Source organism: Cricetulus griseus (assembly GCF_003668045.3).
Source record: "Cricetulus griseus strain 17A/GY chromosome 1 unlocalized genomic scaffold, alternate assembly CriGri-PICRH-1.0 chr1_1, whole genome shotgun sequence".
NCBI classification, from domain to species: Eukaryota; Metazoa; Chordata; class Mammalia; order Rodentia; family Cricetidae; genus Cricetulus; species Cricetulus griseus.
Genome location: NW_023276807.1, coordinates 238,289,878 through 238,305,487, shown reverse-complemented (window position 1 = coordinate 238,305,487; position 15,610 = coordinate 238,289,878). Strand labels below are relative to the sequence as shown.

The 15,610-nt window shown below is 35.1% G+C and overlaps 1 protein-coding gene across 1 annotated transcript in view; it reads right to left on the bottom strand.

Moving 5' to 3' along the window:
• Nucleotides 1–7,700: 7,700 nt before the first annotated feature.
• The window catches only part of Pcdh17 (protocadherin 17), an 85,007-nt gene continuing 77,097 nt past the window's right edge, over nucleotides 7,701–15,610 (bottom strand). Inside the window, exon 4 of the mRNA XM_027394034.2 lies at nucleotides 7,701–8,434. Within this exon, the coding sequence (XP_027249835.1) occupies nucleotides 7,752–8,434 (683 nt within the window). The 3' untranslated portion in view covers nucleotides 7,701–7,751. The remainder of the gene's footprint in view (nucleotides 8,435–15,610) is intronic.

Here is a 15,610-nt window from a genome sequence, read left to right as displayed (position 1 = left end):
TCTTTTAGTTTATGAGTACAGAGTTAAATTTATATGATTAATGAAATGAAAGAGAAGTATAGGTATAATATTTGAACTATGAAGATGTTTAAGGAAGATGCGTAGGATGATCAATCATAATACTCTCAGGTGATCTTATCTTCCATCAATGTCAAACATTTAACATCTTGAGATCTTAATAAGAGGATTACTTAATATATAGGAATTGATGATAATACAGTAAGATCACTATTCAGATTTCCAATGAAGTACTCAGTACCCCTACATAATTTTTTTTATGAAAACTCCTATTCCTGACCTACTTTCATTTTGTATACTTCCTGTTAGAAATCATTATGCATTTGTCAATATTAACACTCCATGTGGGTGTTCAAAAGAATTGCAGGTTTTCATATAGGCGTACAAAATTGGAATGGAAAATTTCCACTTAATATAATCATGAGTTTTTAGTAGCTCCACCATTAATTTGCTACATATGCACTTATAAAAGCTATTTAAATAAATAGATGAAAAACATAACATAACATTTAGCTGACTGAGAAAGTTTTGAAATGAAGATGGAAATAAGATAATCCCTAAAAAAAGAGTGTACAAATGTTATAGGACATTCATTTATCACAAAATGTAATTGGTATGAATCATATTTTTAAAGAAAAAAATTAAAATCTCCAAACTCTCTTAACATAAACTGTTAAATTTAATACACTTTAAAATATAAGAACAAGGGAAAATAGTTTCAAAATATAATTTAAGAATTGCTAGATAATTAGCACTCAACAATTTAACTGATTAATGATATTAATGAATATCACATGAGATCCATTATAATTTAGGATTCAAAAATATATAGTAATAAATCAGCAGTACTGGGGCATTAGTGTAATTGTTCTTTCTGAGAAAAAGATGGGTTTTCTGTGAGTTGTGTGGGATATAGTTAGTGAAAATTAACTGATTAATTAGAATTACACCAGCTTCACATTTGGTGAACTACAATGAAAATGACTCTGATGGTATTGCTGTCTTTCCATCTGACCTCTGAAGAAACCTGATGTCACTGAACAGACAGAGTGAAGAAAGAGAGTCAAGTTCAAATGCATTAGGCATTATTTAGCACTATCGGAATTGCTTGATTTGTCCTTCATTTTAAGCTAATAGTTTTTGAAATTATCAGATTCTCATCAACTTTATGTATGTATATATACCTTTAACATTACTAGAGTTTATTGAACCATTTCTAAAAAATCAGTTAATGATAATATTGGTTAAGCATATAAAAATTTCATGATTTAACATAATTAAATGAACATCTGCATGATTGTTTCCAAGTGAATGCATACTAAATTCACCAGAAAACTGATTTTTTTTTGTCATTTGGTGCTAGGGAGAGATAATAGCACACAAGTTGTGTAACATTTTGAAGATAACAACCTGCTATCAATAAAAATTGTTCTGATGTCTTCTACAATTATTTTCCAAGTCTAAGTCTAGAAAAATATGCTTTTGTTCTTTAAATTCTATCTTGTACCTGTAATAAAGGACTTGGAAAAAATAAAAATGACAATGAAAGAAAGAGGATAGTTAAGACAAACACAATTCAATATTCTACCATCAAACAGTACCACAATGCACACCACACACACACACACACACACACACACACACACACACACACACACACACTCACACACACATTTCAGGACCACCTGAAACTCCTAATCCTATTTCCTCAGTCTCATTCCTCAATATCCTAAATATTGGGGTGACAGACAGTCTCCACCACACTTAGATTAAGACAACCATGATGATAATGGTTCTCCCAATGTCTGGATTTTTTCTTTGTTCATTTATTTGTTTGTTTTATTTTCTAGGAGACTGAATGCATTTCAAATTATTCACAAAAAAAATAGGAGCCATCAACATAGTAAAAATACAGGAGAATTAAGAGGAAACTCATATAAACAACATAATTTGGAAAAAAAAGTTTTCAGATGATAAATTGAACATTCTAGAGAAGATATAAAATGCTACAAGATTTTAGAATTGAGAAAATCTGCAGTAGGCCCTCGAATTAGATATCTATTTCTAAGTGCAGGCATCTTAGCTAGCTGTCCTTAGATGTGTTCTGCTGCTTCAGAACTCAAAGTGAATCTCGTAATTGTATAAAGCTTTGCAACATAGAAAGTCTTTTAGAACCAGAATTTACCTGTATCAAATAAGTTTGTGTAATTGTTTTGCTTATCGATCAAAGTGCCACCGTAAACCATGGAATAAGAATACTTTTCATATAAACTACCCCAAATGCCAGTAAGTTTAACAAAATACAAGACAAAAAAATGGAGAGGAGTTCAAAATTTGTATTTACCTCTTTATAAAACGTTGAAAAACTTTGGTAAGTTGTGTGATTTTAGAACCTATAAACTTTAAATGTCTCATAACAAATAGGTTATGAGACTCAAAATTAACTCAAGCAATATATTTTTAAGTCAATGGGTGATGACTCAGCCTATATAATCCACAGTTTTGTGCTGCCATCTTCAAAAGTAGGTGTAATTTCTGAGACTGGCATTACATTGATATACACTAAAATGTTTCTGTCCATCATGTGCTCATGGTGTCCTCCTAAGTGTCTTATAGCCAGAGTGGGCTCTTCACCTGAATGGTTCTATTCTCTTTCAACCTTGGTCACATGATTCACATGACTGATTGAGCAGTGCAGTGTCTTGGTCTCCTCTTATACTAAAGTAGTGAACAGATGAATAGGCTAATGGTGTTTGCTATTATTATGAAAGAGCAGGTAAATTCTTATGTTCATAGGTATCACTAAGCTACAAACTGTAAAGATTCTGTATACAAAATGTAGCTGTTTTGGTGTTTCTCTGTACTTTAGAAGCCTTCGGTAGCCCATGGAATCTAGCTTAATGGTCAATGAAACAAAAAGTTGAACATGTAAATGAATCAAAGTGTAGACAGGCAATTATTTAATCTGTGCTAATATGTCTAATTCAAAATTGTGGGTGATGTCATAAAAACTAAAACAAAACTGCCTGTGAGGCAAAAGTATTGTATGGGTGTGAACTGTAAGAGTTGTCATCTGTTGCTAGTTAGCAAGGGCACAGGGTGTCTGAGGTAACTCAGGAAAATCAGGAGTAATTCAAAGCACTTTATGAAGAACTGGGTGGATTAAAACTTGCCCAGTTGTTTTTACCACCAGACTGCAACCTAGATACCATCCAGCCATCATACTGTACTGGGGCACATTATCTAATCAGGCAAACTTATGATGTGAATTCAGCAAATGCATCCTGAGATGGTAAGAGAGGCTTATAATTTTCAAATATTTAAATAAGCATGTACTTACTGTAAATGTTCTTACAAGCCTTCCTCCTTCCTAGGAGAAGGTGGGAGATTTATTAAGTGACTTGTCTGAGTAGTTTCCGCATCTAACTTCAAATTAGTGTTACACCAAATGTGAATAAGGAAAGGTGCAAGAACGTTAGGTCATGGTTTCGTGGTAATTATTTGACTAACCCTTTTATCCAAGGTATTTGAAATAATGTTAATTCACTCCTGTTAGAAACTAGTGGCAGATATTATTAAGTAACTTTTTAATCTCAGTTTATGGGAAAGCAGATAATTAGCAAAGACAATTTCAATACCAAATTTGTTTTTCCAGAATAATTATGGTTAGGGTCCTTTGTGGTATGCATTGTGGAATGCATCACTTCTGTGTTAATGAACTCAAGGGAAGGCAACACCACTATTAGTAATAGCTTTTTATTCGGAGTCCTCATTTTCCAGACAGGTCACATGAAACACAGCCATTAAACAATAGTGTTGAGATAAATCCATACAATGTATGCTGCTTTTGTTGTTGTTGTCCTTGTTCACCAATCACTTGGTGTGGGAAGAACCTTATGAAGTGATGAGACTGATAAATGGAAATAGCTAACCTGCAAAACACTGGGGCCAGGAGAGTCCAACTTTAATCATGTCTCATTCAATTATCTTTCAAATCAACACATCTTGATAGCCAAAACTCTCATGGAATTAATGCTCTGATAAATGTTGTCTCTTGTCAAAAGAATATAATTAGACAATAATGAGTAGGTATATATTATGCCAGTCCTTAGTCTATTTGTTGACCCCAGCAACTTCCACTCCATTAGACAACAAACAGCTTTTAACCTGGTTCTCATAAAGCATACTGCTCATTCCTACACAACATTTTTTATGGTGCTATTTTTTTATTTGAACAGTGCCTACATCCTTAAAAGGAAAGTCATGTTTTACAAAAGCTCAGTTAATTTAGGGAAATGAACAATTAATTTCTCACCCCTTAATTCTGCAGAACAGGGTCCAATTTTTGTATGTTGCTTGCAATAGGGATAAGTTTTTTGGGTAAAGAAACAATGTGTAAACCTTCTTTAAGGTATTTCTCTGCAATATTTACTTTGATATACTATAACACTGAATTTTACTATTTTGAACTTCAATGAAAACATTTTTATTATTAACATATGGTGAAATGATTTCTGCAGTTCACCATTAAGCATTTTTTAGTATTTTGAGTCTTTTAACTAAAATTTCCCAAAACGTAGTATTTCTCTACTTGAATAGCTCTAAAGAGTTTAAAGACATTATACTTCATTCTCTCTCTCTCTCTCTCTCTCTCTCTCTCTCTCTCTCTCTCTCTCTCTCTCTGTGTGTGTGTGTGTGTGTGTGTGTGTGTGTGTATGTGTAGCATTCTAATTCCAGAAACCCCTTCACCGCTATTGACTATGTACCCCCCCATTAGAGACATTGTTCCCCAAAGGTATGATTTTGGCATTGCAAAGGCTTCCTTGGAAACCAAGCACCAGAGTTCTGTGATAAAGGCAGGTCCCAGGGAGATGAATAAAAGCAAGATTCCCTCAACTGTAAAAGCTCAGAGTTCTGACCTGAACTACCACCAACTTGTAAATAAATAATCTCTACTAAATACAGATAAAGTATTAAACAGCAAACACTAGTAAATCACTGGTGGCAGCTCTGAGTCAATTCCTCACCTATTGGCACGACCAATTCTGTGACTCACGTGGTGTTTCAGTGTCATCAGACACAACACATTGAACACCTGGTTACTTAGAATTAAGAAGTTTTAAAAAATAAACCTATTCTTTGTGTTGAATTTATTTGCACACTGCTTTAGATTTTATTAAGAGGTTATCTGAATATTGAGAGAGAGGCAAAGCTTGGAAAGACTAGGAGGAAACAGTTTTCCATCAACTTTCAACTATCTATCAAGCTAAGTCATTTTGTAGTCTCCTGGGAAAAGAAACATCATAGAACAGAGAAAACACACTGTAGATACATAAGATGGGCAAAATATAGTGTCAATTGTGTTTCACATGTACAACATCCTTTCTTTTCTAATTTAAACATTTACACATAACAAAAATCTAGAGCAGAGCTGTGGAAAGGCTGTTACAAAGAACCAAATGCAGTTCTCAGGAGGATAAGGCTGATGGGAGTCATCCATTCTTACACCTAAAGCAATTTTGCTAGTGAGGTACAATCAAAAACTTTCGGGAAATGATGGAAATATTTCCAGCAGAATTTTTAAAATTACAAAACCTCATTTAGTTCAATGTTTGTTTTGCTTTTCCTTTTGTTTTTAGTATAAGGATTTTATGACATTTATGCTGTTTCTACACTGGCTTGGTGGCCAGAAAAGAAGGCACAAAATTCTCTTCCAGTTTGTAAATAATCTTTTTTTTTTCTGCTCCAGTGCACAAACAGCCTTTATTTAACTCAGCACCACGTTTTCCAAGGTATGGGCTCAAACTGTTTGCCATGAAGCTGTTAAATGCCAAAAACAAAATCTAAATGCTGAAGGAAAATGTCAATCAAGGCATTTCTCCATCTGCTACTACTTCTGTGAGTGCTAATTTTATTTTTCCCAATTCCTGAAATTAGAGTTGTCTTAGCTTAAGAAGGAAGTAAGTTGGAAACTTGATAAATGTCACTCGAAAAGGTGCAACCATGTGATGGAATAAAGGGTATTGTTCTCAAAGGACAGCAATAAAAGGAGGCAGAAAATCACAGAAGGAAAGGAAAACAAATTTTGTTAAGACCCAGAACTCTTGAAACACAGTACACAATGCATGTAACCAGCACTGGTACTACACATGCATTAAAACATATTTAGCAATATGATGAGCACACACCTGAACCACTGACGATACTTTTGAGAACCAATCAATGTTATGATATCTACATAGGCAAAGCTTTATGTTATTGAAAACATGGTAAAGAATTTTCAGTTATTGGTACAAATGTAATTCTTGTGATTTAGCATGACTTTAATCAAAGCTTCTACAAGGACTTGCACAGAACTATTACTGACAGATGTATTCTTTTGACCTTTCAGTTAGCTCCATTAGCTCACTCAAACACATTTTGAACAGAATTATGTACTGTAGTACTTGGTAGACTATACATTAAACAAGAGACTTTGCTCTGAGGCACTGCTTCCCACGTTCCATGGGGAAAAGGAAGCAGGAAAAAACAAAACTCATAGAGTTCGACAGCTACCGAGGCAACACTTGCCATTTACAATATAAGCCCAAATATTTTTGCAACACAACTATATATTAATTTAATAAAATACACAATATAGCTCTTATACACTCAACAATTTGGCTCATATGCACGGAATCTGCAATAAATCAATAAAAATATGTCATTTGATGTAAACACATTGATTCTTCTTACATCTGCACATTTAAATGGTCATGTGATTTGTTGTCTAAGACTTCTTTTTCACTTTCCTGAGCTATTTTAGTGTCCAAAAAATGAATAAAACATTTTAGTCATGTTAATTTTCTCTCAGTATTACCACTCAATGATAAGTCATAATTCATCATTGTTCAAATGAGAAACAAATTATCACCACTTATATCTTTGTTGGACACTAAAATGCTGAGTAGACATTTTAAGTCTTCAAATTTTCTTCTTTAATGACGTGAAAAGGTCTACATGTGTTCAGGACAACACGGACTATATCTTTTTACACTGAACTTTTATACGACATGAAGTGTCTTACAAATGACCAAAGGTTTTTGTTGTATTTTTTTCTGTTTTGTCATTATTATATATATATATATATACTTTTTTGCTTTATGACTAATGATATGGAATGATCTTTGTGTTTCTATGCTTGGCAGGTACTTTATACAGAAATGTTTACCACAAATATGTGTTAATGTTTGGTGTAGCTCGGACTACTGCAAGGTCTTTTCAGGACTTTCAGTAGAAGCCTGTGATGTCAGCTAGAAATCCACCACAGATAACAAATGTGACCCTGCTTTGTATGGGGTTTATAGGTAAACAGTTAAGTCAGCATCGATCTCGGAGGACAGTCTTAGAGTGATCAGAAATACTTTTAAGTCTCACGCTGTATACCTTGCTAACAGATTGTCAAAAGGTAACTTGTCTCCTCATCCTCCTTTTTCTTCTCTCCATTTTCTTCTCTCTCTCTTTTCGTTTCTCCTTAAGCGTCATTAATTCTGTCCTAATATAAGTTTGGTCAAAACCATTGTTATTTCTGTAAAAGAAACAGCAGTGAAAAGAACATACTTGTGGGCACTTCAGATGTTCACTAAAAGCCTTAAAGCAGCATTGGTCCTTTTCCATCCCTGTAAAATGGGTTGTCACCGGGAGTAATCATTTTTAAATCAAAGAGACAAGAAAACGCCAATGCCTTTCCCCCCTCACTTTCTCACAGCTACAGGGTCATTTCCCCGGCAGTCCTGCAAGAGCTTATCAATCTCTCTCACAACTTCTTCTGCATCCACGGACTCTCTGCCCAGATCTCTGTTGGGGTGATCAAGCTGCTCTAGCACGGTTCCCATCTCGCTGGAATCCCGGCTGGCTCTGGAATGAACATCCGCAAAGACTCTCGCCATCTGATCAGAAGCCATGAAGGAAGGGTCTCTCGGTTGCTTACTGGGTGACAGATACTGACTGTCAGTGGGCAGGTAGGAACTGCTTGCTTCAGCTAGAGCCCCTGGTTTTGCTTCACAGCCATCCAGGGAGCCTTTTGTTGAGGCGCAAGGCTCAATGCATGCCTTGGTCGGGCTGCTAGATGCTGAGGGTACCTCTTGGAGGAGAGGGCTCAGGGCACGTTTGGCTTTTAAATAAGGTTTCACATTGGCAATGAGAATAGTGTGCTCTCGCTTGTCTTTTCCAAATGTACAAAAAGTCTTTTTCCCAGTGGGGTTCACAGTTTCATAAGTCTCAGTCTCAACATTAGCTTCAACTGTGGGTACAAAGAGATTTGTGCGGTAATCTGCGTTTTCAGCCTGATTGGTTGCAGGGAACTGTGGCATCCAACACCTATCAGAATGACCAAGCACTCGGCATTCATCTGTGCAATTAATGCACTCTTCCGGTTCTGCAAAACAAAAGAGAAAACAGCATATCCAATCGTTAGAGTTTCTTTGATATTTCTCCTTGAGGCTGTGATCAGCTGTCTCAATGGGCTTTCTTGACCTCTGGTCTCTTAATTAAAAAGGAAAAGAAAACAATAATTAAAACATTTCAGGATGGTTGCATAAACCTGCTGGTTGAGACAACGGTTTTATTTACGTCTATTCTCCAGATATTAACGAATTCCCCTAGCCTGGGAAGAAGTAAAAAGTGGTCACTGGAGAATGATTCTCAGTGGAAGACAGCATCACTGTAAGCTAATCCCCTAGGACACTTAGTCTTTGTTCTATGTAGCCTGTCCTGGAAACAGTGAACATCAAAAAGATGGTCAGGTTTCATTTGTTAAATCAAATAAAAGGTAAAGAGTGGATCACAGGTTTCCATAATAAATTCTAAGCTGCTTTTAAAATATTTTATGTGTTAACGTTATTTTGGTGACAGTCATGAAATAAAAGCGTTCCTTTCTAAGCTGCCTTTTTCCCTACTGAGAGTGGCAAATGGAATTTCTTTTTCTATCAGACTGTATTATGAATAAGCTTGTCAAAGGGGCACTTTCCTGTTTTATTATATATGCATGAGGATCTTATTATCAATTTCCTTCACTTTCAGTTTTTGTTTTTGGTGTAAGTAGGTGAAAATGGATTTACTCAACAGGTATAGTTCAGAATAATGCCATTTTATGGTTTCCTACCCTAAAGAGTGTCTTTTTGTGAGTACTTGCACTTCTCTCTTTTGCTAATAGAGGTAGGGAGAATTTATATAAAGCACTATCTAATGATTATTACTTTAAAGATGTTGAAAAGGAAACACGAACAAAATGCCTTTGCAGTGATGGTAGCTATGAACTTCCTATTGGCCCCAACATTTTCAGCCATATCTTTGAATTACATCGTCTCAGTTGTTCCTTCTTCTATGACTGGTTTCTTCCCTTTTGTTTAATGATGCATTTTAGATCAGGGACATCTACTAGGAGAAGAGGGTATTTACAATTTGCCTCTATGTGATGGGAGTAGAATTCCCTACACATGTAGGAGCCCTGGGGATTGCCTTTTAATTGATGCTAGATGATCCCTACAAATAAATGGTGTTCTCTGAAAGGAAAGACAAGTCTACAAGCAATACATTTGACACAGGAAATAGCAAATTTAAAATAATTTGTATGGTAGCGTTCCAAAGTCACACAAAAAATTTGATTTTAAATTTAAAGCCCACAGAGAATTTCTTATCAATCAACTAAACATACACTCAAACTTTTTTATCATAAGAAATTTGAATTGTGAAATAATTATGATTTTACCAAGTATCAGAGTGACCCTTTGACAAGACAAGTATTGTGATATTTCATAGCATGCATAATTCATACTTGTAAATTTTTAACGTATTTTGTTTGCTTACATCTAATTTTAGTTGTGATTTTTAAAGAGATATTTTCCTTGAAATAAATGTAGTATTATCTTTTAAAGTTACTATGTAAGGCAGGCAGGAATCTTGAGGAGCAGTGTGCATTATGCACCAATAGAGTAATACAGTCTCTGACTGGATGCACCCTGCTAAGAGGAACAAGAATTACTTGAGAAGAACCTGGGCCCCCCCAGAACATTGTAAGATGCTATATTACATATTTAAATAAGAGCTGAGAATAAATTGTATTTTTAATATCTCAATGGTTCAACATTTCTGTTACCTCATCTGCATGGCCATATGACTTTGTTTAATCTTTTATATCATTTAGAGCTAGGCATTTTATCTTAAAATGATTTACAACTAATACACTCTTTTTGAAATTTGCTGACATGGTTTTATATTTCATTATTGACTGGATTTCCATTTCAGCTATTTAAATAAGCAGCACTGAATGAACTCAACATGGATTTAGGGTCAGGGAAAGAGGTAGACTAAAGCAGGTTTAAGAAAATGTGAATCGACCCTGAATTTGAAACCACAAACATACAATGACTGTGTTTCACCACTACACATCACAGCTTTTTCCTTGACTCCTTAATGTCATATCCATGGGAGTAAATTTTGAATATTGATTATGATACATTACAAGCTATTCGCCTTGTGATTAGACCATAATTTTGACGCCAGCAGTTCACAGACAGTGAGGAAAATCAAATGGCATTTTGTTATAAACAGCAGAAACTAGCACCACAAAGTAAACTATAACTGACACATTTCAGATTGGAATTTATGAGTAGAACCTTCCTGAAAGAACATAAATAAACATACAAATAGGGAATTATTAAAAAAAACGTGGTTATATTCAGGGACTAATTAGCTAGAAAGAATGTACTAGAAAAATTGAAACAATTGAAAGTAAGGAAAGTGAATATTAAAGGGAAGGAAGAAGAAAAAGATGGGGAGGGAAAGAATGCAAAGTGGTAAAGAAAGGAGAGAGGTGGAGGTAGAGGAGTGATAGAGGAATGCTCTGAATGTGTACATTTAAAACACAATTATATCTACTAGGAGGATGGGATCACACGCACCATCTATCATATAGATTCTAAATCTCAAATAAGCTAAGTGTGTATAATAAAGAAAGTCATGCAGTGGATTCTGTCAGGCATTACAGCTATAAAAGAAGATAATCAATTTGTTCTCTGTGTCTTAGAAGGAATGATCCCAGAAAAGACACGTGGAGTAATAAAACTACAAAATTAGAGAGTGAGGAGAAGCACATTATTTTTATTGATATAGATTCGGCATTTGTGTTAGACAAGTAGAGAGGCCTTGGGCAGAAGATCTCACAGCAGATTGATCTGATCCAATTTACTTTCTAATTTAAGATTACCTAGAAATAACTCAAGTTTATTGTCATCCTTGCTATAATACAATGTGGTCACCCTTTCAAAGAATGTGATCATTCTAGGAAAGACAGCAGAGCCCTAAAGGAATACATGTGAAAGAAACGGACAAAAACAATAACAAAAACAAACAAACAGCACACGTTTTAACACTGACAATAATCTCTTATGTATCTAATTCAAGGAAACACCTCATGACAAACAAATAGATTCAAGCATTTACTTGGTATTTAGATTCATTTTCAACTAAATGTGGTGGTAGATACCTATAGCTTTATGACTTGGAATAGTGAGGTGGGAGAATTCTGAATTTCAGTCCCATTCTGGACTGGGACTCTGGATTACACATCCTTTATATATTTGCTTGCTATCTCCAAAGTTTTCATGTTCTTATATATGAGAAAACACAGTTTCCAGCATCAGAATTTGCATATGTGTGCAGTATCTCATTCTGATCAAATACTCTCTCTCTCTCTCTCTCTCTCTCTCTCTCTCTCTCTCTCACACACACACACACACACACACACACACACACACACACACACACACACGCCAAAGAATAAATATATAGTCTGTGACACAGATGTTTGAAAACCTATCTATAAATCTGGGTATCACTGAGGAAGGAAGATCTACACTGCTGTGGCTGTGGGGATAGATATTTAGAACTCTTCTGCATTTTGTGACTACCAACAACATGTTTTCATTTCTGTTTTGTAAACACCTTTAAATAGGCATAGCGCTCTTCTATTACAGCAGTTGTTGGTAGTGTTTCTTAGAACATCTTAAAATTAGAGTTGTTTCCAAGCAGATCACTCTATAAATGGAAGTCCATTTTTATTCTCATTTTACTTTTTGTTTCATTTCTAGTTTACCTTATTTCACCTATGTAAGCTTCCATAACACCTATTATCTGTCTGGAAAGTGGAACACACATTGATCTGTATTTCCAGCAGGCATGGTGCTCTTTAGAGTAATCCCATAGAATCTAAACACAGTGTCCATATCAGATTCTCATCTACTTAACAAACCTTGACAAAACAAGGCCTTTGACTACAAATCAGGACATACAGCTTCATACATCACCCTGCTCTTTCCTTTTTCCATCTTCAGTACATATACATAAATGCACATAGCAGGGTATACATGCTTTTCTAAGAGCAAAACACACTGCAGTTTCTTCAAATACATTCTTACATATCAGGAAAAAAGTATCACTGTCTGCTTAGAAGTCTTGTTAGAATACAGTTCAACAAACCTAATAAAGCAGGTTTTCTTTCACTAAGTTGGCATGACTTGCAACATCCTGTGAAATGACACTTCTCTAACATAAATAGTGTTTTTTCTTCCTCTTTTGGCTGTGTTATTATTCATTTACTTCCCTTTGCCATTCTACAAATCCCTAGAGCTTGTGGTGATGATGTGAGTCATTACAAACCACTGGGATCTTACCTATTCATATGCATACAAATTAATACCAGATATAACTTATGTGACCCCATTTACTAGAGTATTTGATAAAAATAAACCTGGTTTCACCCTTCCTGTCTAGGAATGGAATACAGATTTCACTTTCAATATTATTCTGTAAAAAATGTGAAGTAAAGATATGTTGCCTCAAAAACTTTTCCTTTTCAGTATAAAAAAAAATCAATGTTCTGGTAATACAGTCAAATTAGATGTAGGGTTTTTCTTAATAAGGACTCACACAACTTGCTTGCTTTATTTTAACCACCTTTCAAAAAGCAGGGTGTGCAAATTATGCAAGAGAAGAGGAGAATGAGGATGGAAAACTGTGATGTAGAAAAACCAATCAGTTACTTAGCTAGACAACCTTTATCCATTGCTTTTTATTTCTTATGTTTCTCATTTGAGCACAAGGAGTTATATTGTTTATAGGTAGAGGTGAGATGTTATCTTCCTTTTAATTTTGATGTAAGAAATAAAATATCTTGATACAGTATATTCGTTATAGAAGGTACCTGTTCTCACTGCAGGGATTTCATGTGGAAAATCCTTAATATTAAAAACAATGAATTTAATTATTCTATAATAATTATTCTGAAACTATAAGAATTTAGAAACATAATTCACACTAAAAATTACAGTGAAAGAAGCACTCGTAGTTTCTTTGAATGCACAGCCAAGTCAGCTTCCAGACTTTATTTTAGTTGTGAGATGTCATTCTATCTGCTTTCGATCAGCCGAGAGCACATTTTGAAGAGGAGGTTATTATAATACCATCAAATAGTCAAAGCGTGGCGGCACTGACGAACCAATCCTCAAGCGTGCACCTGCATTGCACAATACTTCAAAATGTATTGCCACGAATGCATTCAGACACCGGAAACTACTGGCCTATAGCATTCAAGTGAATCCAATCACAGTGGGGTATTTGGAGCTGCTTGGAGCAGTAGCACTTACTCTTCAATGCACCTGCTCACCTTCAGGGATGGTTTTAAGTGTCTGTGACCTCTTGGACATAATAAAATGCCTATCAGAGTGGCCTTTTTGGAATATATATTGACAATGTATAGCAAGTGCCCAGAGATAAAGAAAAGCTGAGATAAATTGAAATGAAATTTATGTTATGGAACAAGTACAAAACAATATAAGGAATATTTCTTATCAGTTTCTCTGATATGGAAGCGCTTGGTATATAAAGCAATGAGATTCTAAAGCACATGGTGGAAATTTATGGCACAAATATAAGTGTGTCCCACGGCATACAGCTCTGAGATTATCATTTAAAATTTAGTTGCCCTCCTCCCTTAGTCCTGTTATGTAGGCACAGCTATCACCTGGGGCACCAGCAGATGCTTGGATGTGAAGGCACAGCTAAATGGGGCCATCTCTTTCCTAACAGGCACCCATAGGAGAACTGGCTCTCAGACTTAGCGTTGTACAGTAACACAGGCTTGCATATGCAGAACTACCAAAGCAAAACAGTGCAATCCCAGTGTTCCAACATAGAGGTTCTGTAAGCTCTGTGTGCTTCTCCAATTTCTTTAAAGATTGTGTGCTTAATGGTTCATTATGTATCGATGTATTAAGCAACTACTTTCTGACTAGGTGTTATAACAGGTAGTGGTTTATGGTAAATGAACCACTTTCAGATTCACAAGTTTGTGACATTTTAACTCCTCCCCAAGGAGCTTAAATTTCAAGAAAGTGTATAGTAGATTTGAATTCTGCATAAAGGAAATGATTCATGAACAATTACATTTTGAACTGTGTCACAGTAATGCCAAGGCACAGAAAACTTGAGAATGGTGGTGAAGATAATACTATGAAGGAATTTATACAAAAGAAGCTATTAGATCTTCAATTCAAAGGATGAATAGCACTGAAATGGAGTTTAGGGAGAACGTGTACCAGGTAAAGAAGTGGAAACAAAAACAATAACCACATAGAAATGTACCTTTCACAGAGCTATGAGAGATTAGCTGGATCAGTTTAAGAATGTATGCTGCATCACCAAACAATAACGAAAAAATAAAATAAAATAACTGTGTTGGTTAAATTAGCTAGCACCTGGAGAGAAAATAGAAAAGTTCTGTGTTAGGTTATTGACTCAGTGCAGCAAGCAGTGCAGCACAACGGTGGTTGAGCACCAGATAAGACTTGTAAGGTTTGAATTAACTGAGCCCAGAACAGGGTAGATGTTGAACATTATTTATGGCCCTACAATATTCAGATGCACTGAAGGGATGATATTATCTAAATCAGCATGCTTTTCAAAAGGCTTGCATCTCATGTCTTTCTATCTCTAACAACTCCATGAATCACTGTTCCCAAAAGTGTCTTCAGTCGTGGTCATTCTGTTCCCAAATATTCACTATTCAGACTCCATTTTATTCTACCTCTCCTAATTTAAACACAATATTAAAGTGTTTAGATTCAAATAACATTTTTTTCTTTTTAGTATAAATCCAATATAGTTTGCAATCATGCACCAGATAAATGTTTTCTCTTCCTATTCCAACTTCTATCTTTCTCTAATTTTCCACCATCATCAACCAACAACAGTAATATGTGATTACATGTATGAAGTAAATCCTTCTTTTAGAACATGAAGAGTCTGTAAGAGGAAGAATAATCTCAAGGTACAGGATATATGTCAGAAATCTATCCAATAATGCAGATAATTTAAATCATCAGGAATAAGTAATTATTCAGTTTCAGCTAATGATTTTCCCAATAATATTTGCATGGTTTATCATTGTCCCCAATATTTTTTATGTTTAACCTGTTTGCCTTAAGAAAAGATTATGGCCCTTGAGGAAGAAGATAAGGGGAGGGAGAGGGAGAAGGGACTTGAAATAAGCTTGTTC